The 24176-nt window shown below is 40.2% G+C and overlaps 1 protein-coding gene across 28 annotated transcripts in view; it reads right to left on the reverse strand.

The window, feature by feature from the left end:
- LTBP1 (latent transforming growth factor beta binding protein 1) overlaps positions 1–24176 on the reverse strand; it is a 458228-nt gene that overhangs the window by 151592 nt on the left and 282460 nt on the right. For 15 of the 28 annotated variants that reach the window (XM_069583578.1, XM_069583571.1, XM_069583576.1 and 12 more), the window contains 3 exons: positions 16230–16352; positions 3525–3692; positions 570–797 (listed from right to left, as the gene is read on the reverse strand). In XM_069583578.1, coding sequence (XP_069439679.1) covers positions 570–797; positions 3525–3692; positions 16230–16352 — 519 coding nt within the window. The remainder of the gene's footprint in view (positions 1–569; positions 798–3524; positions 3693–16229; positions 16353–24176) is intronic. The other 13 variants (XM_069583577.1, XM_069583586.1, XM_069583584.1 and 10 more) reach the window with 1 other exon arrangement.

Consider the following 24176-nt stretch of genomic DNA (forward strand, 5'->3'; position numbering starts at 1 on the left):
CCCTTTCAAGGACCCTATCTTCCTTCATTTTGCTGCCCATTATCCCTGACTTCCCTTCTATTTCATGGAAGCTCAGTTGATGCTTCAAGCCTGTGGATTCCACTTTTTAAAGTAAACATATATTTATTAAACAGCTCTCTAGATACAGAAGCGAGTTCTGGCTATTCCTGAAAAATCTAAAGCACTATCGAGGAGTAAACAGCAAGAAAAAGTAGCCCCCAAACATAAGACAATGTCATTAGATTATCATGGAATACTGTCACAATTGTTCTGGAGCAGTGGGTCTCAATCAGGGGTAATTGTTCCCCCAGGGGACATTTAGTGATACTTGGACATCTTTTTGGTTGTAACAACCAGGAGGGGGAAGGTGCTACTGGCAGTAGAGGTTAGAGGTCAGGGATGTTGCTAAACATCCTGTAATGCCCAGAGCAGCCCCTCATATCAAAGAATTATCCATCCCAAACTGTCAGTAGTGCCGAGGCTGAAGGCCCTATTGTAGAAGTTACATACAGGGAAACCAAAGACACACAAGATAGATGACTAGCTCCACGATCCATTTCCACTCTCACCTTCTGCCTCCACCGCTCCTGGCCCCTGTTCCCGGGAGAAGGTCAGGGCCTCCACTGGTTCTTCCTTGGCTGGGAGAGGTGGAGGATGAGTACTTTTAGCAACAGGTTGAGTGTTCTTTGGCTTGACAAATACAGGTCCTTTACCTACATGGTGATGGATTGGCCTGCGTCTATGAACGCCAGAAACCGTATAACCCATTCCACCAGGACAGATTTCCTTAAAAGCAGCTAGATTTGGGATGGGAAAATATTCCTTTTAAAAATCTAAAAGTGCAAACTTATACAGAGGAAAACAGCATGATGAATATTGCTTAATAAATCATCACTAATTTATAGTTACATTTAAAAACTTAAAGAACAGATGCAAAATGCTCGAATTTCTCTCAAACTTGCATATTTATAGGAAAAAACTCAATTCTTCTAGTTAACATTTCTCCATCTGTTAATTCCTTATCTTACACAATCAGAATCTTATATATAGAGAGAGCACATATTTTATATATCAAATTATACATATTAGCAACAAATTAAGAGATAGTATACATATATTTTATATTTAATATTCTTTATCATACTATGTATTACACATAAAATATATGTAATACATGAGATTTTTAGGTACAGAACATACTACATAGATTATAAATATATATCTCAGAGGAGGGTATAACACCAGTAGAAATCAGATTTTTCACTCTTGCTTTGATCTAATTTCATTAACTGTTAACCAGGAACTCAGTAACATCTAAATTAAATGACTAGCAAGAAGGTTAAAAAAGAAAAAGCAGTCACTATTGAGTGAAATGAGGTGTTAAAATCATCCTAATTTGATTCCCATTGAAGAAACCAAAGATGAGGAAACCAGGGTGGGGAGTATCAGCTGATATGCAGAGGTTGGTTAAGAAGAATTGAAAAGGGCAAGTGGTTTTGAAGAAATATTCTCAGGATGGTGAAAACAAAGCCAGTCAAAGACACATGTTAAAAGGATGACAGGTAGAAATGAAGGGAAAAACACCAAGTTAGAATGTAGTTATTTTCAAGGGGAGGGGTGACAAGTGAGCAAAAGCCAGACCACAACCAACTGGTCAAATTATTGTGAGGACAAGGAGATATTCTGCATCCTTAACTGCTATTCCTGCTGGGAAAGTGGTTTTGTACACTTAAGAAATATCAGCCGGGCACATGTGATTTCCTAACCTTCATTGCATAATCACCAGGAATAAGTTAAGGGGGAAGACAAGGGAGGCAAGGCCATGCGTGGCCTGAGGAGGAAAAATCCACCTCATCTCTCTGGTGTTGGTATCGGAGGCAAGTTACCAAATGCAGACAGCAAGGGGCTTACAGTCGACTCCTTCATTTCTACCTTTAAAACTGAGAGTAAAATAAGTCACTTTTCACTTCCACTGAACAAGAAATCTCCTATGAATGTTCTGGACCTAAAATTAGTTCTCAGTAAAAATAAAACTCTAAAATACTCCTTAAAGCATGCTAAAATACTGTTTTTCTAAGGATCACACATTAAATGGTAGAAGCTCATTTTTACGTTCAACTATGAAATACAATTTTCATGTGAAAGAACAGAAGTTTCTAGAAAAAGTTTTTCTATCAAATACTTGAGGTATATGAAATAACTAAACATTACTTTCGTGAAAATCATCTTATAATAAAAAACTGCTTAAGTATCCAAATTTTATTTTTAATATTATTTCCAAACTTAGTGACTCTATGGGAAAATCTTCCTGTGTTACATTCCCTTTCTTGATTTATGCTTCATATAAGGGCTACAAAAGCTATCAAAATGGAACTTAAAGAGAAATGGGTCTATGAATTATCAAGATCATTAATTTCACTGATTGTTACTTTTTAATACTGAGCAGATCAGACTCATCAGGAGGCTACTAGGGCCTTCTGGAAATGTCTCAAGTCACGCAGTATACTAAAACATCATCAACATTATACTATCTCTGCCTCACCAGTTTCTGATCCTAGGCAACAAGCAAAGTGGCTTGTGATAATTACATTTATATTTAAAACTTGTCTGCAACAGTGCAAGTTATAGGCATAAGACATTAAATGTCTCTGTGAGAGTGAACGCACTTCCATAGATGGGAACCACCCTATCAAACAAGAAATCAGGTTGATGTCTTACGCCCATCTCATGTCAGTGAAATAGGTACACCATTCTTTTATATATATATATATTTATATATATATTTATATATATATATATATATATATAATATTATGCCCAGTATTTGCAGGTATGTTTCTTTCTCTTCCATTTAACTCTACTTGACCCTGCATGAGAAGCTGGTGATGCCTTGAGATACGTAAGGCACTTAGATAAATTTATGCTTTCAGAGCATTAGGCAATTATGTACTCAGCTGAAGGATAAAGAATCATCACTTCTTATATTCAGTTCCCATCCAGAAGTTCATAGGAGGACCTGCCCTTGAGTTATGAATTTTCATAGCATAAATCCAATTGTGAATATCATTTTCTCCATTTCCCCTGGAGAAATCAAGCATGATGTTCTTGATAGAACCTGACAGGCACCCATTCAATACATGAGTTAAAAGAGTTAACCTACATCAGGTCTAGTGACCATGCAGGCAGTGAACAGCCACTCATCAGAAAAGTGCAAGCCCCACACGGCCTTCCGGTGTCTCCACACTTTTAAACAGCAGAAACTAGGGACAGCAACTAGGGATAAAAAGCAGTGGCTTTTCTTAACATCCAAAAGGAAGTCTAATGTTACACACAAATGGGAAAAGCTCTTTGCATGTAATTTTTTCCACTGATTCAACCTCGTACATTCATGGTCTGTTCAAAAGGATAAAAACACATTGTATTACTAATAAGTGATTTAAAGTCAGAAACCACAAAGAACCCATGCTGTCCAAATCATCCTGTGTGGCCGGGAATGAATGAGCACATGCCGGGGCACGTCTTACCTGTGCCTGGAAGGGGACATTTCTCACAGTGTGGGCCCCAGGCCTTGCCCACACTACAACAGCAGAGCTGCTTGGTGAGGTGCACAGACAGAGGGTGCATACACTGCCTTCCGGAACTGACAAGTCGGTAACACGGCCCTTTCTCTTCCGAGATCACAGGAGTGTCCGCTGAAGCAGAGAGATAAGGCCTGATGTCACCCAAGAAATGACAAAAACCAGTTCGACATTTCACATAAATACTAAAAGGACCCTTAAAGTTTGTATTAGAAGCCATGCTGCTGCTGCTGCTAAGTCGCTTCAATCGTGTCGGACTCTGTGCGACCCCATAGACAGCAGCCCGTCAGGCTCCCCATCCCTGGGATTCTCCAGGCAAGAGTACTGGAGTGGGTTGCCATGTCCTTCTCCAATGCCTGAAAGTGAAAAGTGAAAGTGAAGTCGCTCAGTCGTGTCCGACTCTTAGCGACCCCATGGACTGCAGCCTACAGGCTCCTCCATCCATGGGATTTTCCAGGCAAGAGTACTGGAGTGGGGTGCCATTGCCTTCTCCGATTAGAAGCCATACTTCAAGATAAATCTATCTAGATGTAGGGCATTACCCTACCTGATTTAGGGTCAGCTGACCTATTGAGTCTTAGGAGTCAGGATATCAAACGTCCCTGTCATTGTCTGGCTCCTTCTTCCATTTTAGCTAGTGTTAAAAATCAGGTATATGATCCTTTAATTAGAACTTAAAATTTAAAAATATCAGTTATGTGTGCATGAATGAAAATAAATCATTGCAACCAAAATAAACCTGCCTAAATAAATCTAACTGTCAAAATTACGATTTCATTTGCTGTTTTGTAATTAGCCATAATAGAGTTTATTTTGGGCTTCCCTGGTAGCTCAGCTGGTAAAGAATCCACCTGTAGTGCAGGAGGCCTGGGTTCAATCCCTGGGTTGGGAAGATCCCCTGGAGAAGGGAACGGCTACCCATTCCAGTATTCTGGCCTGTGGAATTCCAAGGACTGTATAGTCCATGGGGTTGCAAAGAGTCAGACACGACTAAGCGACTTTTATACACACAACAGGTTATTTTAGGATAGCATCTATTGAATAGCCAAGTACCATGGAAAATAAGGTGTTGAACATAATTGATACAAGTCAACTGTTACTCTTCTCACTTGCAGGACAGTGAGAGCCTACAGGGCCTCATCCAGTCTCATTCTAGGCCAGCGACCAGAAATCAGAGGCCAAGAGCAGCTTCTGACTGGCACTGCCACACAAGGCCCCCCGTCCAGCCAGAAAGCACGCCAGAGAAGGAACAAATGACATCCTCACACCTCAGAAAACATCTTAAAAAGCACATCAGCCCATATCCATCCAACATCTAAGTCCTAATTCGGATTCTTCTATAAATGTAGATGAGACTTCGTTAAATTAACAGCTATGGGGCAAATGAGGTGACTATGAGAGAGAAAGACACATCCCTGTCTTCACAAAGATCACTTTCTAAAGTAAATGTGCATGGAGAATGTTTTTACAGGGCCAATTCCAGGCCAAGTCAACACTGTTGTATACACCAAGCTTGATGGTCACCTCTCAGTTCTTTCTTCTACATAAAGATGAGCTCTTCTCTATTGCACTATTGGCCAAATGAGGTTTTCCCAATTTGCCTTTCCCTTACCCAATTGCTCTAGCACTTGGAGCTTCCAAATCAACTTCCCTTTTCCCTCAAAGCTGTATATTCATTCTCACCAAAGGACTGACATCTCTGCTGCAAGAAACAACCTCACTCTATGAAGGCACTACAGCACAGTGAAGAGAGCAAGGGTTTTTAGAGCCAGACAGACCTGGGTTCACATAGTAGGTCTACCACTTGCCAGCAGCATAACCCAGGAAAGTGACTTTGACTAACTGCAATGGTTTGTGTGTGCCAAATTGACTGGGCCATGGTAACCCAGATATCGGGTCAAAGACAGGTCTCAATGTTGATGTGAAAGTATTCTGCATATGAGATTAACATCTAAGTCAATAGATTTTGAATCAGGCAGATGACTCTAGAATGTGGGTTGACCTTATCCAAGCAGTTGAAGTCCTTAGGAGAAAAGACTGATCTCCTCAGAGTTAGAAGACATTTTGCCAGCAGATGACCTTCAAACTCTGGCTGCAACACTCATCCTTCCCTGGGACTCCACTTCCCTGCCAGCCTACACTGACTGAACTGAACTTACTCCTTGGAAGGAAAGTTATGACCAACCTAGACAGCATATTCAAAAGCAGAGACAAAACGTTGTCAACAAAGGTCTGTCAAGTCAAGGCTATGGTTTTTCCAGTGGTCATGTATGGATGTGAGAGTTGGACTATAAGGAAAGCTGAGTGCCGAAGAATTGATGCTTTTGAACTGTGGTGTTGGAGAGGACTCTTGCGAGTCCCCTGGACTGCAAGGAGATCCAATCAGTCCATCCTAAAGATCAGTCCTGGGTGTTCATTGGAAGGACTGACGTTGAAGCTGAGACTCCAATACTTTGGCCACCTGATGCAAAGAGCTGACTCATTTGAAAAGGCCCTGATGCTGGGAAAGATTGAGAGCAGGAGGATAAGGGGATGACAGAGGATGAGATGGTTGGATGGCATCACCAACTCAATGGACATGAGTTTGGGTAGACTCTGGGAGTTGGTGATGGACAGGGAGGCCTGGCGTGCTGTGGTTCATGGGGTCGCAAAGAGTCAGACATGGCTGAGCAACTGAACTGACTGAACTTCCACAATCATGTGAGCCAGTTCCTTCAAAATCCCTTCCCATCCACCCGCCCTGCTGGCTCCATACCTCTGGAGAGAATGTTAATACAGCAGCTGAGCTTCAACAACCCCCTGACTTATAAGTAACAAGCTCAATGTATAGACTAGATTTATCATATGCTAAACATTTGGTTCAGAGTAGACACAAAACACATGTCAGCCTCCCTTATTAATAAAACCAGGTATCTCCATCCTCTTAAGGGCATTTGAACACATCTTGATCACTATTTAGTCACAGAATTTCAACCAACCAAAAATATTAGGAAAGAAAGATATGAGTGAACAGGAAGATGGGAGCAGTGGACTGAGGGGAGCTGAGGACACCTTCCTAAGCCTTCAAAACTTAGCTCCTCTAGTAAAGCCAAGTTTGCCCAAAACTACTCAAAATGTGGTAAAAGGGAGATGTTTAAGTCTTTTCTCTTCCTTTTCCTACTCACTTTCTGGAGTCTGTGCCAGTCAGCTGTGAAAAGTCAAAGGTCACAGAAGTAAAACAAAATGTAAGAGAATAGTGATTACCGCCAAAAGGATAGTAAATTTCTGAAATGAATGATCATCACTTATACAGCACATATATGTGTATGTGTGTGTCTGTCTGTTTCTATAAGTAGGTTGTATAATCTTAAGAACATATACATAGTTCTAATATAGTCAGCTCACTGAGGATTTTGCTCCAAAATTTCTCCTCCAAAGTGTTTGGAATTCACAACACATATTTCCATAGAAACAGTGTCGGGTCGACTCACAAGAGCCTATTTTACACACGTGCTATGTGCTTAGTCACCCAGTCATGTCTGACTTTTTGCAACCCGATGGACTATAGCCTGCCAGGCTCCTCTGTCCATGGGATTCTCCAGGCAAGAATACCAGAGTGGATAGCCTTTCTCTTTTCCAGGGGATCTTCCCAACCCAGGGATTGAACCCTGGGTCTCCTGCATTGCAGCTGGATTCTTTTTTACCATCTGAGCCAACAGAGAAGCCATTTCACATGTGGCAGGCCTTAATGATAACACTAATAGCATTAAGTTCTAGATCCCAAGAACAAGGGCCATTTAAAGCAGAGCAGAGTTTCTCCAAACCCTGGACACTGGGAAATGATGACACTGGCCGCTTGCACTGACTTATCCATGTTCACTCCCTGTGTCCACTCACCTGCATATCCAGGGCGGTGACACTATCTCAGGTACCATTCCCCTTATGCTCACCCTGGTCTCCTAGCCAAGGCCTCTACTTTGAAGTAGCATATTGGGCCTGCTGCCCAAACTCCCAATCAGCAATTCAGTTTCCAAGGGATTAGTATGTATACTGGTGTGTAAGTGAATGATAGAGATGACTGGTTCATTCAAGCGAGCCTCTAGCTGAGGCTCCCAGGCACAGCATACACAAGTAAGTAAACTTTCAGGCATTTTATCCTATGAAGAATAGCTAATACCTAGGTATCTTCTCCTGAAAGGTCTCTTTTATAGGTTTTTGTTCTTCCCTCATTTCCTAGCACCAAGATTTTCTATAAGTGCTGGGGTACTGGCGTTCTTTTTCCATGACAGCTTCCAAAGCACTTCAAGTTAGGGGGCGGTCTTTAAGAATCATTGGCTTCCAAAGTCATCAAAACTCAACTGCTGTACTTATTTTTATAAAGATTTATTTTTAACTAATCATTTTGAGGTGTTCTAAATGTACTTCATTTTTTATTAAAAAAATTCTATTTACACTTAAAACTCAACTGTTGGTGTGTCGGAACATCAGACCATGTTGTAACCAAACATTTTGCCTCATCCCAAGTACACACAAACTTCTGACTAATAAAAAATCTGCTCCTTTGAAGATGGAAGAAAACCCAGGAGGAAGCCAGTGAAAAGCCTTGGGTTACATACCTAAATTTTACTGATGTTCCTATGATTCAAATTTTCAAAAGTATTAATGTATGCCTCCCTCAGATTTCTAATAGGATGTGATATTTAAAACGGCCTCTATTGTAATACCTAAGTCATCTGCTATTCTTTTATATTTTAAATGACTTAGTGGCAATTTCACTTATTACATTAAACACTTCTATAAACCCAGGAACAATATACTACCTAGAATGATGCAACACTGGTGTTTCTATTGTCTGAGTACTCTCTTTAACCATAGATGGGAAGCCTGGTTGTAAAGGATAATTCATTAATGTTAGTATACTACATTTATTATTTAAAATATGATAAACAGGATTAAACATTCTATTGCATCGTAAGGATTTACACTATACTCAAAAAAAATAAAATAAAATGAGTATTGCCCAAAGATTGCTAAAGGATTGGTGGAAATGGGAAAGAATACTGAGGAGGGATTACAAAGCATGCTGATGGGTTCATATATGTCAGTCAGTCAGTTCAGTCGCTCAGTCGTGTCCCACTCTTTGTGACCCCACAGATTGCAGCACACCAGGCCTCTCTGTCCATCACCATCTCCTAAAGTAAACTCAAACTCACATCCATTGAGTCAGTGACGCCATCCAACCGTCTCATCCTCTGTCATCCCCTTCTCATCTCGTCTTCAATCTTTCCCAGCATCAGGGTCTTTTCAAATAAGTCAGTTCTTTGCGTCAGGTGGCCAAAGTATTGAAACAGGAATTTCAGCTTCAGCATCAGTCTTTCCAGTGAACATTCAGGACTGATTTCCTTTAGGATGGACTGGTTGGATCTCTTTGCAGTCCAAGGGACTCTCAAGAGTCTTCTCCAACACTACAATTCAAAAGCATCAATTCTTCGGCACTCAGCTTTCTTTATAGTCCAACTCTCACATCCATACATGACTACTGGAAAAACCATAGCCTTGACTAGACAGATCTTTGTTGGCAAAGTAATGTCTCTGCTTTTGAATGCTGTCTAGGTTGGTCATTGCTTTCTTCCAAGGAGTAAACATCTTTTTATTTCATGGCTGCAATCACCATCTGCAGTGATTGGAGCCCCCCAAAATAAAGTCTGTCACTGTTTCCACTGTTTCCCCATCTATTTGCCATGAAGTGATGGGACCACATGCCATGATCTTCATTTTCTAAATGCTGAGTTTTAAGCCAACTTTTTCACTCTTCTCCTTCACTTTCATCAAGAGGCTTTTTAGTTCCTCTTCACTTTCTGCCATAAGGGTGGTGTCATCTGCATATCTGAGGTTATTGATAATTCTCCTGCCAATCTTGATTCCAGCTTGTGCTTCTTCCAGCCCAGTGTTTCTCATGATGTACTCTGCATATAAGTTAAATAAGCAGGGTGCCAATATATAGCCTTGACGTACTCCTTTTCCTATTTGGAACCAGTCTGTTGTTCCATGTCCAGTTCTAACTATTGCTTCCTGACCTGCATATAGGTTTCTCAAGAGGCAAGTCAGGTGGTCTGGTATTCCCATCTCTTTCAGAATTTTCCACAGTTTATTGTGATCCACACAGTCAAAGGCTTTGGCATAGTCAATAAAGCAGAAATAGATCTTTTTCTGAAACTCTTTTGCTTTTTTTGGTTAGTATTCTGTGATTGTGGTTTTCAGTTGTCTGCCCTCTGATGGAGAAGGATGAGAGACTTATGAAAGCTTCCTGAGGAGATAGACTGAGGGGGATACTCGGTCTTGTTCTGATGGGTGGGGCCAGGCTCAGTAAATCCTTAATCCATTTTTCTGTTGCTGGGTGGAGCTCTGTTTCCTCCCTGCTATTTACCTGGGGCCAAACTATGGTGGAGGTAATGAAAATAATGGTAACCTCCCTCAAAAGATGCAATGCATGTACTGTTACAGTCTATGCTCCCAACCCTGCAGCAGGCCACCACTGACCCATGACTTCACCAGAGACTCCCAGACACCCACAGGCAAGTCTCCTGTGGGGTCACTGTTCCTTTCTCCTGGGTCCTGGTGCATAAGGATCTGTTGTGCCCTCCAAGAGTCTATTTCCCAGTCCTATGTAAGTTCTGGCAGCTCTATGGTGGGGTTAATGGAGACCTCCTCCAAGAGGACTTACGCCATACCCACACGCAGAGCCCTTGTCCCTGCAGCAGACTGCTGCCAACCCATACTTCCACAGGAAACACTAAACACAGTTCATATATGTAGGAAATCTTAAATATGGGTTTTGCAGATTCTATTTTTTTGTAGGGCATGTTGCTAAGACTAGGGTACACAGATTCAGGTACTCTGTATAGAAGGGAAAACATTTCAGAAGCATAAATCCTACCGAAAATACCACAATCAGTCAAGTCAAGAAAACAAGTCTTTTGCTCTTGGCAACAGACATGGGGAAAATCTTCCAAAGTAATAAACATACAGCTCTAAACCCAAGTGTAGTATTGAATCATCATCACCATATATTCAATGCTGATGGTGATTCCATTACAAACCACAGTAAGAAGGTATGACACTATGGTTCTCACAGCTAAGCTCCCCAATTATACATTAAACAACTTATGAGTTAATTATAGGGCTGTACAACCAACTCTGTAACACTCTCAAAGGCATGCTGCTCTGATCGATTCAAACATTATTAAACAAACATAAATGCATCTGGTACTTGGAAGAAGCTGAAAACTAGAACAGACTACAAAGATAGCTAGTCTCTCCTAGTTCGTTTTTACTCCTCCCCCATCCCAACCACCCAGTATCCTTACTCACTTCTTGGAGGAAATTCCACATCAGAGTTTCATGTCTTTAAAGCTTAGAGTCCCAGTGGAATGAGTGTTGGGATGCAGGTGTGGGAATCAGGTAACACTGTTAGGAGGAGTCCAACAGATGACTTACTAAGGAAGTAAGAGCCACTGGGTAAGAGCCTTTTCAGGAAATGGGCTATTAAAAATCAATTCTGGGAGAATAAAATTTTTAAAAATGACCCTGAGGCCACTGCAGAGTCAGACTAGCTATTATACAGTGAGACTTAAATATATGACTTGCTCCTATCAATTTAGACTAGTTTCCTCTTCCTGATTAAAGGCTCAGCTAGTGGTGTGAGACAGAGTTTCAAATTTGGGTTCTACCACTTATAGGCTGTGTGACTTTTGGAAAGATCCTTACTCCCTCTGTGCCTCAATCTTTTCATTTCCCAAATAGGAAGAACAATACAAGCCTCCCAGAGATCCTGTAACTATGATATTTGGTAATCCATACAAAGTACTCATCACAGTGCCTGGCACTTGGTAAGCATACAGTGAAGATTCCTACACTAGTGTCACAGTTTGAGTTGTTACTGCTTTTATCTGGGAGCAAACACTGGGCACAGATCTGTGTAATCTTAAGGCCGTGATGCTATGTGGTCATTAAGTGAGGAAAACTAGGGGTCTAAGCTGAGACAGCCACAGCAGAAGCTGGAGGAAAGGAAAAAGCATAAAACAGATTATGAAGATTTAATGACTTTCTTGAAGACCAAAGGAGATGAGAGTCAGGGGTGACAAAGAAGCTCCCAGTCTCACTTCTAGGGAAGAATAATCTTACCATGGACAAAACCACCAGGTCAGGAAAGAAAGCCCATTTTGCTCTCTCTGCCAGAGAGATCTTGGTGGTCATTTACCCAATCAGTTTTACAAAAACACGTCTAGAACTATGAGATCCAATTCATTAGCCCCTGCCCACATACTGCTCCTTTGATAAAATTTAAATGAGATACTGCTCAATGTTATGTGGCAGCCTATGAATGGGAGAAGAGTTTAGATGAGAATGGATACATGTATATATGTATGGCTGAGTCCCTTTGCTGTTGACCTGAAACTATCACAACATTGTTAATTAGCTATACTCCGATATAAAATAAAAAGTTAAAAAAACTGAAGACAGATACAATTAAAAATTCAATCTCTTTGGCATACCAGCCACCTATGCCCAGTATCTATCACCTCAGACAATGTAGATACGGAACATTTCCATCATCACAGAAAGTTCTATTGGACAGCACTGATTTAGCCCAAAAGTCAGAAATCTTTCCCTGTGTTTTACCAGATAATCATGCCTCTTAAAATGTTGTGAATAAATCTATTAAAAGTGATATAACATTAAAAAAAAAAAAAGACAAGACAAACATTTTAGGCTCTGTGGTCCATATGGTCTCTATTGCAACTTCTCAGCTCTGCCAACGGCTATTTCACAGCCGTGGATAGTATGTAAATGAATGGACAGAATGTGTTTCAATAAAACTATTTACAATTACAGACAATGGGGCATATTTGGCCCATGGGCTATTATTTGCCAATTCCTGATCTAGAACCCTACATTTAAGGCACGAAACCCAATTCTATAATCTCAAATTTCAAGGATGAGCTACATGATCTTGAAAAGTTACTTAAACTCTCCTGGCTTCAGATTCCTATTGTGTGAAATAATTCTTATCTCTTCAAGGAAGCTGAAGAAACTAAAAAGAAACAGTGTTCATGAATATAACTGGCTTTTTGAAGGTATATGTTCGACATCTCGTGATTTCTGGAGTTAGGGTAGGAGCCCATCTTCTCTCTAACCCTTTATACTGGCCAAGGATATAACGGAACAGCAAACATGCAGGCTCAGAATTCAGATGCTAAAGAGTCTGCCTGTGATGCAGAAGACCAGGGTTCGATCCCTGGGTCAGGAAGATCCCCTGGAGAAAGAAATGGCAACCCACTCCAGTATCCTTGCCTCGAGAATTCAATGGACAGAGGAGCCTGGCAGGATACAGTCCATGGGGTCGCAAACAGTCAGACACAACTGGGTGACTTTCATTCACTTTGAACCTGTGGGTACACCCTTCCCAGCATTCATCCTAAGAGGTCTCAAGTGTCTGAAGAAAATTAATTGCCGTTTAAAAAGTCAGAAAGCTTCCCTACTCACTCTTCACAGGTTATTACACTTTTCTTGGATGCGCTCTGAGAGATCTTGGGTTTCAGCCTTCCCCACAGATAGGTAGGTCTAGAGAATGCTACTGCAGCAGAGCCCTGATCCACAGATGCAGAGGTCAGAGGCGGCCAAGGCCAGAACCCTCCTACCTTCCTCTTTCAGCTTGGCTAAGTCAAGCACAGGGAGCGGGCAAGGAGAGAAAGTGAAGCGGTTGCAACCTTTGGCTGAAGTCAAGGAATTCTGAGGGTGTTCACCTCAGTGTATTCGAGAACAGGGAGAGCTTCCCACTGCTCTTCAGCCACTGCCAAGTCCATTTCTTTGAGTTCACAGAGTCAGCCACACCTTTTATGGCCTGGATATGCCCTAAATTCATGCTGCCTGAGCAAAAGCGGCCAGTCACCTCCATCTGCTTCCACCATCTATCCAAGGCTGTTTTTCTGTCTTGCAAGAGCATTTATTTCAAAGGATAAATAGCTCTGCCCAGTGCCCTTGTGCATCAGTGTGCGTGTGTGGCCCCCAGCCTCCTCCTACTATTTCCTCCATGACTCTCAAAGGTACCACCATCCTGCCAGTATTTTTCACCCCTGTATTGTAAATATCTCACTCCAGTATTCTTGCCTGGAGAATCCCACGGTCAGAGGAGCCTGGTGGGCTACAGTCCATGGGGTCACAAAGAGTTGGACACGGCTGAGCAACTAATACACATACACGTTGTTAAGTATCACCTTCCGCCCTCCTTCTTTCTCAAGACATTCTTTCTCTTCGGACTTCCCCCATCGACTTGTTCAAAGTATAGTTCACCCACAGATAGGACTAGATTGAACCAAGTCACAAATTCTAAAGGACTCGACATATTTCTGTGATATTACATGTGGTAAATTCAGAGGAAAAAGAAATAAATCTGCCCACTCAACGCTGGTAAGAGCCCAAGTTTTAACTTCAAACTCTAAACTGGAACACTTAACTAGCAACAAACATCTCCTAATACTTATCATTTCAGCTGTTGTAGCTGAACCATAAAATTGAATTATTTATTTTTCAAATATGAGCGGATGGCTGTTTAATATGTTCAGTATTATCTGGCCAATGACAAGGAAAATAAATGCTAAGGAAATGTGTAAGTGTTTCAAAATCTCATTGGCAGGTTCCTGCAATCTCATTAAAACCTGGATGTCTGCCCTTAGCTCTAGACATCAGATCTAGTCAAATAAAACACTTTGTGACCAGTCCTCCAAGTTTACCTAATCTACAACGTTCAACATAGCCATTTTAACCAGACTACAAATCAATTTAACGGGAAAAAAATATTCACTACTCTATACCCAAACTCTAAAAATCTTTTATGCTTAAATTATAAAAATATATTTATAATACTTACTCATGTAATTCCAGTCAGCCAGAAATTATCCCTAAATTATCTGGATATTTTCAACAATGTTTTTTGGCATGAAATTTCCAAATCCTTGCATCAATTTGCAAATGTACCGTGTATGCAAGTGTAATTTTACAGTCTGATTTCTCCACACATCAAAAAAGCCCTATAATTAGCAGGTGTCTGTCTGCTGCATGATCAGAACTGTCCGTGAAAGGACATGGAGGAAAGAATTTACGTGCAAAATTTCCTAATCTGCATTTGACAGGTTTTAAAGGAAAATAATAGTAATTAGTAACAATGTTCCAAAACCCTCAATAAACTCATCTAAAAGTAATGAATGAAGTTGTCATTTTATTTCACTACATCTGTCTTTACTTCACCATGTCTATCCATCAGCTTAGGGCACAGGGTTAAGAGATGCACCGTTAAAAACAAATGATAGTACCTTCATGAAAAAAACATGTCTTGAAGACACAGCAAATTTAAAACTGGGGATCAAAAAGATACCAAATAACAAATACTGGAGCCATATTTTTTTTAAATAAAAATAGAAATCCAGCAAGACAAAAATTAATGAATTGCTCATAATATTATCTTGACAACTTTCTGCCATGCATTAGTTTAAAATGTTTAATATTTAATTGTATATGACTTTGAAAAATCTGTTGTGTTTACCTACTTTGTAATAATGGGCACAAATACCTTAAAAATTTGGCTTCCTTGGTGGCTCAGATGGTAAAGAATTGCCTGCAATGCAGGAGACCAGGATTTGATACCTGGGTGGCGATGATCCCCTGGAGAAGGAAATGGCAACCCACTCAAGTATTCTTGCCTAGCACTTCCGTGGATAGAGGAGACTGGTCGGCTATAGTCCATGGCGTCACAGAGTCGGACACGACTGAGTGACTTTCACTTTCACTTTTCACCTTAATAAATAAGGTAGTCTTAAAAAAAAAACTCTGTGTTTGAGCACTTTACATCTAAAATGCATGCATCTCTAATCGTCAGGTGACCTGTAATGATTACACTGGTTTTGTGGCAAGAGTGTCTTTTTGGAGAAACTACATTTTCTATACCAGTATTAGAACGTACAGAAGGTTTGATGGAGGATCTTTATCCTTACCCAGAAGAAAAATCGTAGAGACAGATTCATAAAGCAAAATAGTTTAGGGACACATTTTGGTGGTTTTTAAGGACAACAGACTAGAATATTTGAAATTAGAACTGAATAAAACGTTTGAAACACAGGGCCTTGGTAACTATTTCCCAGACTCTTCCAACCAAGAAAGTACAGTGAAACCTCATTAAATCAAACACAAGTGACTCAGAATTTGGACTAATTAAAGACAGAAGCTGGAACAAAGTTTAACTCCTAAATAATGCTTAAAATACTCATGAAGGAAAAATCTGTTTTCATCTCTTAGGTATGCTAATTTTAATCAACTGCTTTCTTTGCATTAAAGTATCTTTCCTCTGTATGCCTGCTCTTTTTCTTGAGTTTTAGCTTTCATTTCCTTCTGAACACAATAAAAATGAAAAGGCTTCATAACATAGATTACTCCAGTATATCAGGCCACCTCATCCCCTTTATTATTTTAATGACATCTTCCTGCATATTTTCAATATTCAGTTGACCACCAAGCTGTTACCTTCTTTTAGATTCTCCTCCCACACCCTCTCAAAGCAAAACAAAACAAAACAAAAAACCTGATCCAAAATAGGAATAAAAAGTGATCATTACTTACGAACACAACTTGAAAAGGTAGGATCCGGCCCAAATCCCATTTTGCAGGTACATCTGTAGCTGCCCATGGTATTCAAACACTCACCATTAGGGCACACACCCTGTAGTTGGCATTCATTAATATCTGCAGGAAAACAACTCTTTTAGAAGGAGATGTCAAGCACTGTTGAACAGATTCTGGCTATAAAATGCATACCCCCCTCTTTTGTTTTTCCCCCACTATAATATCTCTCAGTCACAGTAAGTATGAGACGGTAGCAACTTTTAATGCATTTGCAGTTTAATTAAATCAAACATTTACTGAGCATCTACAATTTAGCAAATATTTACTATAAGCCTATCAGGTACCTGGTTCTATCCTAGATACTAGAGCCTTACCACTGAATAAAAGTGACAAAAGATCCCAGCCTTCACAAATCTTCTATTTTAGTGTCTGTGTTGTTAAGTATTATAGAGCATACAGGTAAGGCAAAGACCCTTGCCCTGGAGATTTTTACAGTCTAGCTGTATATATAACTATGTAAAAATTAAAGAACTGAAAATCAGTCAAGCTATCACCATCAGAAAAAAGGTCATAACCCTAAAGAAGTTATACCATGAGACTGCCTATCTAGACAAGTAAGAGCTATGAGGGGAAGGTGCAGGTAAGGGAGACGGCAGCATGGCAAAGGAGGTAAGACTTCATCAGATAGTGAACCTGGGGAGAAGCCACATGGATGGGTAGGAAAGGGTGAATGATCTGCCTGGGTGGACACAAACATGAGCAAAGAGACTGGAGAAAGAAGGGGGATCAGGAAATCGTGAGTCAAAGCATCAGCTGGAAAAGAAGTTTTAGGAAGGTGAATAGCTGGAAAAAGAGCTAGTTAAAGCCAGGCTAGGTTTGGATTCAATTTTTACTGAAAACAGAGAAATATACTAAAGGCTTGTGAGCAGGAGGAAGATGTAATCAATGGCAGGCTGTAGGGAATGCATCTGGTCAGCACATGGCTTGGTGAGATGAGATTTAAAGTTTGATCGCTGAAGGAATAATCCAAGTATGAGACTGGTGACCAGCCAGGTTGGTGACAGTGAGAATAATCAGGAAGAGAAGGAATGAAGTATTTTTTGTATTTTTGGAAGGAACAACTGACAATGCATGGCATTCGGTACTTGACTAGCCAACACAGCATTGGACAGGAAGAGGGTCAAAGATGCCTGCAAGGCTTCTAATCTGAGCAAGGAGGAAAAGACATTGTTGGGTTTGTGCAAAGTTCTGTGAAGGAAAGAGGCAGATGAAGAGATAAGTTTGACACTACAAGGTCACACTGGGATACTCAAGTATAATTATCCAGCTGCAGCAGCAGATTTAACAATAAGGTGAAAGGAATCACGGCTGCAAATAGAGACTTAAGATTGTCTACATAGGCTGACTGCTATGGTCTCAATGTTTTGTGCCCCACCCACCGAATCTGTTGAAATCCTAACCCTCCCCAAAGGTGACAGTGTTCGGGCTTCCCTGGTGGCTCAGCAGTGACGAATCCGCCTGTCAATGCAGGAGACACGGGTTTGATCCCTGGTCTAGGAAGATCCCACATGCCGCAGAGCAACTAAGCCCATTGGCAAGATCATTGCCTTATAAAAGGGGCTTCAGGGAGACCCCTGGTCCCTCCCACTATTTTGAGGATACAACACAGACACCTATAATCAAAAGAGGACCCTCACCAGAAGGCAACCATGCTGCTGTCTTGATCTTGGACTTCCCTGCCTCCAGAAGTGTGAGCAATAAATACCTGCTGTTTTTAAGCTAGCCAGTCGGTGGTATTTTATTATAGCAGCCCAAATGGACTAAGACAGTGACCCAAGGGGACATCAAAATGATTTAGAAGAGGACAGACAAAAATGTGGCAGATTTAAAAAAAAAAGATTATGGAGTCACTTGCAAAGATAATTAAAAATAAACAATGTGACAAGTTAAAATTTTTTAAAAAAATTAGAAGTCATCTATTTTATTCAGTGTGACTTATGAAGCTTAATACCTAACAAACTTGACTCTTAGTGTCTCCATTTCAAATGATACTTACTTCTTGCAATAACTAATTCTAATAAAAGTTCTACTAAGGATCTTAAAATGCTAATTTTCTACATTAAAACTGAACACCATGGTAGTAAACAGTTACTAGTAGAATCATCACATAAAAGGCAGATACAACCTGAAACAAATCATTATTTGCTTATATTTCATATTCAAAGTAGCCAAAAACATATATAAGGATGTATTTTACCCAACATATGCAATTTTTAACTTCAGTGACAATATGACATTTTCAACAACATTCAAATGACAACCCATATTCGTTGTATAAATTCTACAGCATTCCAGGTTTGCATCCAGCTGGAAGCTGGTGCAGCTAGGTGACACCTTGCCCAGCATATGGTCGAGCACCTGCCCATCTTTTTCTTGATCAGAGTCTGTGTTTTACTATAAAGCACATTTATGCACACCATGTAATTGAAAACATTCCCCTGTAACTCATTCTCCTTAAGAGAAACACCATAAAGAAGCAGGAAGAGTGTCAAGTTGAGGTGTGCCTGGTATAAGCAAAGCCTGTATCGCACATCCCCACTTAAACCTCAAATCTGGGTAACCAGTCGATTGGGTCAAAAAGCCTGGACAAAAATCTCTGTTTCCCCTCACACGATGGTGTGATCATCAGCCTTCCTCTTTCTCAGAGTGGACTTGACTCCTAATCATTGGTTGCACCATTACACCATCCGTGTTTACCTCTTAGGACCCAGGATCTCCCCTTACCTGGAAGTTTCTATGACAGCCCCGTCAGGCCTCCCTGCTGGCTAACCTCCCTGCAGGTTGAAGCAGTGCTTCCCGCCGTCCCCACCCCAAGACATAGATACCTGATACACAACTACTGCCTTGTACCCTCTTCCAATGTCCCCTATTTGACTCTCAACACTTTCCACCACCTCGACCATGATGCCAGAGGACTGGAGGACACACGTTAGGACATAATCAAAAACGCTATGGCTACAGACAGGAAGAAATAGAATGAAGAAGAGGAACCATGTAAGACTTTTCCTTTTTTTATCATCTCTATTCTAATCAGCTTGTGGCCCCAGCACTAGCAACACCACTTCCCCTAAGTTTGGCTCCAGAAACTCAAAAACATGGACACATGCTAATAGCTGCCAGAAAAAAATCCTGTTTCCCTAAGCTGTTCCAATTTATTTTTATCATATTCTCTAGAATACCATAAATGAAATTAAATTTCCAAGATCTTTTCTTTCTAAAGTAATATAAAGCTAAGTATATCAATCTTAAGTATACAGCTACATGAGTTCTTTGCATGTATACATACAACTGGATATGTGTATATGTGTGTGTGCAAATACTGTGTAACCACCATCAACATCATTACCTAGCACATTTCACTCCTCAGAAGGCTCCCTCATGGTCCTTCTGTTTGCCCCAACAGGTAACTACTATTCTGATTTCCATTGTTATTTATTACTCTTGCCTGTTCTTAAACTTCATACAGAGTAAATATCACTAATATTCTTTTGTCTGACTTTTAATTATTATGCTTATGAGATTCATTAATGTTGCTGCATGCTGTTCATTTTTAATTGCTGTTATATTTTATTATCTGAGCACAAAGTTAATCTGCTGTCTGGACATTTGGAGGGTTATTTCTAACCACGCACCTGTGAACATATATATATACACACACACATACATATATAAAGATATATATATATATATTTTTTTTTTAATAGGCCCAGGTACTCATTTCTCTTGGGAACATATCTAGGAGTATAATGTCTGAGTCACTAAACAAGGCTCATGTTTACTTTAGTAAATACTGTCAAACAGTTGCCCAAAGCAATTATGCCAAGTTCCATTTCCAGTACTAACTGCTCCACATCCTCAAGTTATTGTTAGTTTTCTCATTTTAGTCATCGAGAGAGTGTGTAGTGTTATCTCACTGTGGCTTAGACCTGCATTTCCTTTTCATATATTAATTAGCCATTTAGATCTAAAAACAATCTCTTCTAGAATGTAAATACCTATAGGAATGTTGTAGGTCAGTTAAGATAGCTTCCCTCTTAGCTCAGGGAGAATCAATTGATTCTCAGAGGAGGATATGCTTGTTCCAAGGGCTGGGAAGCACTCACTGGGTGGACACTAAGCTAAACAAACTATGGTTAGTCCCCCTTGACAAACAACTGTTCTGCCAAAATTGTCAATAATGCCTTCACTGAAAAACACACAAAGAGGGGATGAAAATATGAGCTTATAAGCACAGAAAGGACCATTCTGAAGTGAGGTTGTTTGAGGAATGATGGGGTGGAGGCAAGTGGTGGTTCCATGACAGGATTTGGAGGGTTTCATTCGCTCAGCTCAGCATCTATACTGTCTACATCTGGATGGTCTCTTACTATCTCTGAGGAGGTTCTCCAGTCTGAGCAAGAAGCAAAACAGACTAGGTTCCCCAGATTGCTCAGTCGGGGGCTGTGTGCTTTGTGATCTGCAAGACCAGAGTCCTAGCATCACCATGTCTGACTAGGGCTCTAAGGTAAGTTCATCAGATTTAACTGCAATCTGCAGACCCATCCCAGGAGCCTGGGCATCCTGCCTACCTCTTTTAAGCAAGACAGTTCCTTTACATCTGCTTCAAAAACTGAACTTCTAAGTTGATATTTGTCAAGAAAATTTGAACATCACTGACATTATTTCTGTGAAAAAATCACATTCTGGTTTCAACAACTCACAAATAAAAGTTTAAAAAGTATTCCATTCATATATTGTTCATTCCTTAATATGCCAAATTTCACATCTAAAAATTGGATAGAAATTCTCTTATCTTTGCCACTTGATTCTTCTATCCCCTGCTTTGTTCTTGAGAGGACTGTGGGTAGCTAGATAGGGTATACCCTTTGTGTTTAAAAGGAAAAAAAGGACAAAAAACTTATACCCCATTACTTTTAATTTAGAACTCCAGGATTAATATGAAACATGGGCAATTATCTAAATGACTTTCTGAGGTACTCAAGCTCTTTAGTTCAGTCACTCAGTAGTGTCCAACTCTTTGTAACCCCGTAGACTGCAGAAGGCCAGGCCTCCCAGTTCTAAATAAGCTGAAGGAAAGTAAAGATTCACAAATGCATTAAGAACAAAATTGAAAGTGAACTATCTGTATGTGAGTGGTTTAAGGATTATACTGAGAGAAGGCATTACCAGGTCAAAGTTTAACAATTATATGGAATGTAACTGACCCATTATGAATTATAATTCTATTTAGACTACAATTCCTTGGGCTATTTACTTATTTAAAATTAAATAAAAACTTCTAACTTGATTATAACATCTATAAATTACTTACATTTGACAAATATAACTGCTTCAGAAGTGTCATATTCTATAGGAATAGCCAATTTCCTTTAATGTGTTCTAATTGAAAGTACTGTAGTGCTTAGTGTAAAAAAACAAAACAATGGTAAACAAACGAATTTGGTCATTGTTTTCCTCTGTGGACCACCAAATTTCTCTGGACAACTGTGGACTTCCATTCTTTGAAAGAATGGTGTAACCGCTTGCAAAAAAAAACCACAGTTTACTGAGTTCAAGAATGAAGGTCAAAATGAATGACTGAAGGAGCTGGCACTCAGAGCCATCACCCACCCCCATATCTCCATCTGAGCTGCAGTGGTGGGCAGTCTAGATGCTTACAGATGCAAAAAGGAAGGGAGAAACTCTTCCAGCCCAGTGTGCACCTTCAGAGAAGGCAAAACCAAGGGAGGGGGTACAGCTCGTATGATTTACATACTTCTCCATTCACTTAGAACATTTATAGCGTTCTCTGCCCAGTACAGCCTACTATGAACCTCTGGCCACTTATCAAGTTCACTAATACAAAACTGCTCTTCTTATAAATCTAAGAGAGTTGAACATTGGCAGCATTGCCTGTTGGGTGGTATGCATAACAAGAGACTGTTTAAACAACCAAATATAACACAGCCTCAGCATTTCAGCACCCGAGAATGATACAATAACCCAGTACAATGAAGCAAGGATCATCATCATCATCTTTGTATCTGTACAGCACACCGTCTCTCAGTGGAACTTTGGAACCATTTTGGACCAACAGCAACATAACAGTTATTTCCAGCTTATAGAGGCAACTCGGTCCAAGCTTTTTTTTTTTTTTAAAGGGTTAAGGGAGAATGGGGAAATCTAACAGGAGAAATATCTCAGTATGACCCAGTCTGGTAACTAGGATCTTAAACTATGTCACTGAGATCAAGTCATTTATTTTTTCTTGAGCTCACTTTCCTCTCTCACAACACAGATAATCCCCACGGTTGCTTCCAGCTTAAATATCCTGACTTCACAACAATCTGCCAGTTGCTGAAGTTAAAAATGCCAAGGAATAAAGTATGACATTTACTGCAGAAGATATATCATGACTAGTATAAGTCCCCTGTGGGAAATAAACACATTTTTATGTATCCATGCTCCTACAGGAAAGTATGTATCTTTAACCGAGTACTAATTTACTGCCTTTTTAGTGACGCACGTTTATCCAGGAAATGAGGCATGTCCAGTAACCAACAGGAATTAGGCACAGGTGAGAAGAGTACATGCAGATCTTTGCACTGTGTGAAAATACAAAGCACTTCGGAGATTCTGCTGTGTCTACTCAATTTTTGCTGATGAGCAGAAATTCCATCACAATTTAGCAATCTGACTTCCCGTTGAAAGCAGAAAGGAAAAAAAAAAAAAAAAACACCTCTTGAGGTAAATACTTTTCTTAGCCAGACAGACCATCTGGCTATTAAAGAGGGATCACTTACTCTAGAGAAAGGAGGAGTTCACTCTCTTAAGAGCACATATGTAATTTTTAATCCTTCCTTGCCCCTCTTCCTTCTCAGAAGCAGCTTCACATACCCCTGAAGGCAAGTGACAGGGGACACATGTACTTGAATACTTTTATTTAATGAATCAATTTCTAGATCTTAAGCCTTCACACGTTTCCTTCTTTGTGCTCAGTCACCCAGGCATGTCTCTTTGCCACCCCCATGGACTGTACCCTGCCAGGCTCCTCTGTCTACAGAATTTTCCAGGCAAGAATACTGGAGTGGGTTGCCATTTCCTTGTCTAGAAGTGCTCTAAAACCACATAAGCCAATCTCGTTTCCTTTCTCTCCTTTACTCAGTGTCTACTTTCCCTCCAAGGCACACTTCTTACGCATCTGGACTCTCTCTAGATACACTGTCCTACAATGTGAAATGATCAGACATCAAACAAATGAACAATTCACAAATCTCTCCCCTGAAGGAGAGTCCCAGGACAAGGGATAAGCCTGCTCTCTTTCATAAGAAGATCTGTGTCTCTTTCCCTGTCTTGCATACAGGGTCATCATTGCCATCTTCCTAAATTCCATATATATGTGTTAGTATACTGTATTGGTGTTTTTCTTTCTGGCTTACTTCACTCTGTATAATCGGCTCCAGTTTCATCCATCTCATCAGAACTGATTCAAATGAATTCTTTTTAACGGCTGAGTAATACTCCATTGTGTATATGTACCACAGCTTTCTTATCCATTCATCTGCTGATGGACATCTAGGTTGTATGCAAGACAGGGAAAGAGACACAGATGTGTATAATGGACTTTTGGACTCAGAGGGAGAGGGAGAGGGTGGGATGATTTGGGAGAATGACATTCTAACATGTATACTATCATGTGAATTGAATCGCCAGTCTATGTCTGACGCAGGATGCAGCATGCTTGGGGCTGGTGCATGGGGATGACCCAGAAAGATGTTCTGGGGTGGGAGGTGGGAGGGGGGTTCATGTTTGGGAATGCATGTAAGAATTAAAGATTTTAAAATTTAAAAAATAAAAAACTAAAAATTTAAAAAAAAAATAAATAAAAAAATAAAAAAAAAAAAG

The sequence above is a fragment of the Ovis canadensis genome, chromosome 3, assembly GCF_042477335.2.
Source record: "Ovis canadensis isolate MfBH-ARS-UI-01 breed Bighorn chromosome 3, ARS-UI_OviCan_v2, whole genome shotgun sequence".
NCBI lineage: Eukaryota > Metazoa > Chordata > Mammalia > Artiodactyla > Bovidae > Ovis > Ovis canadensis.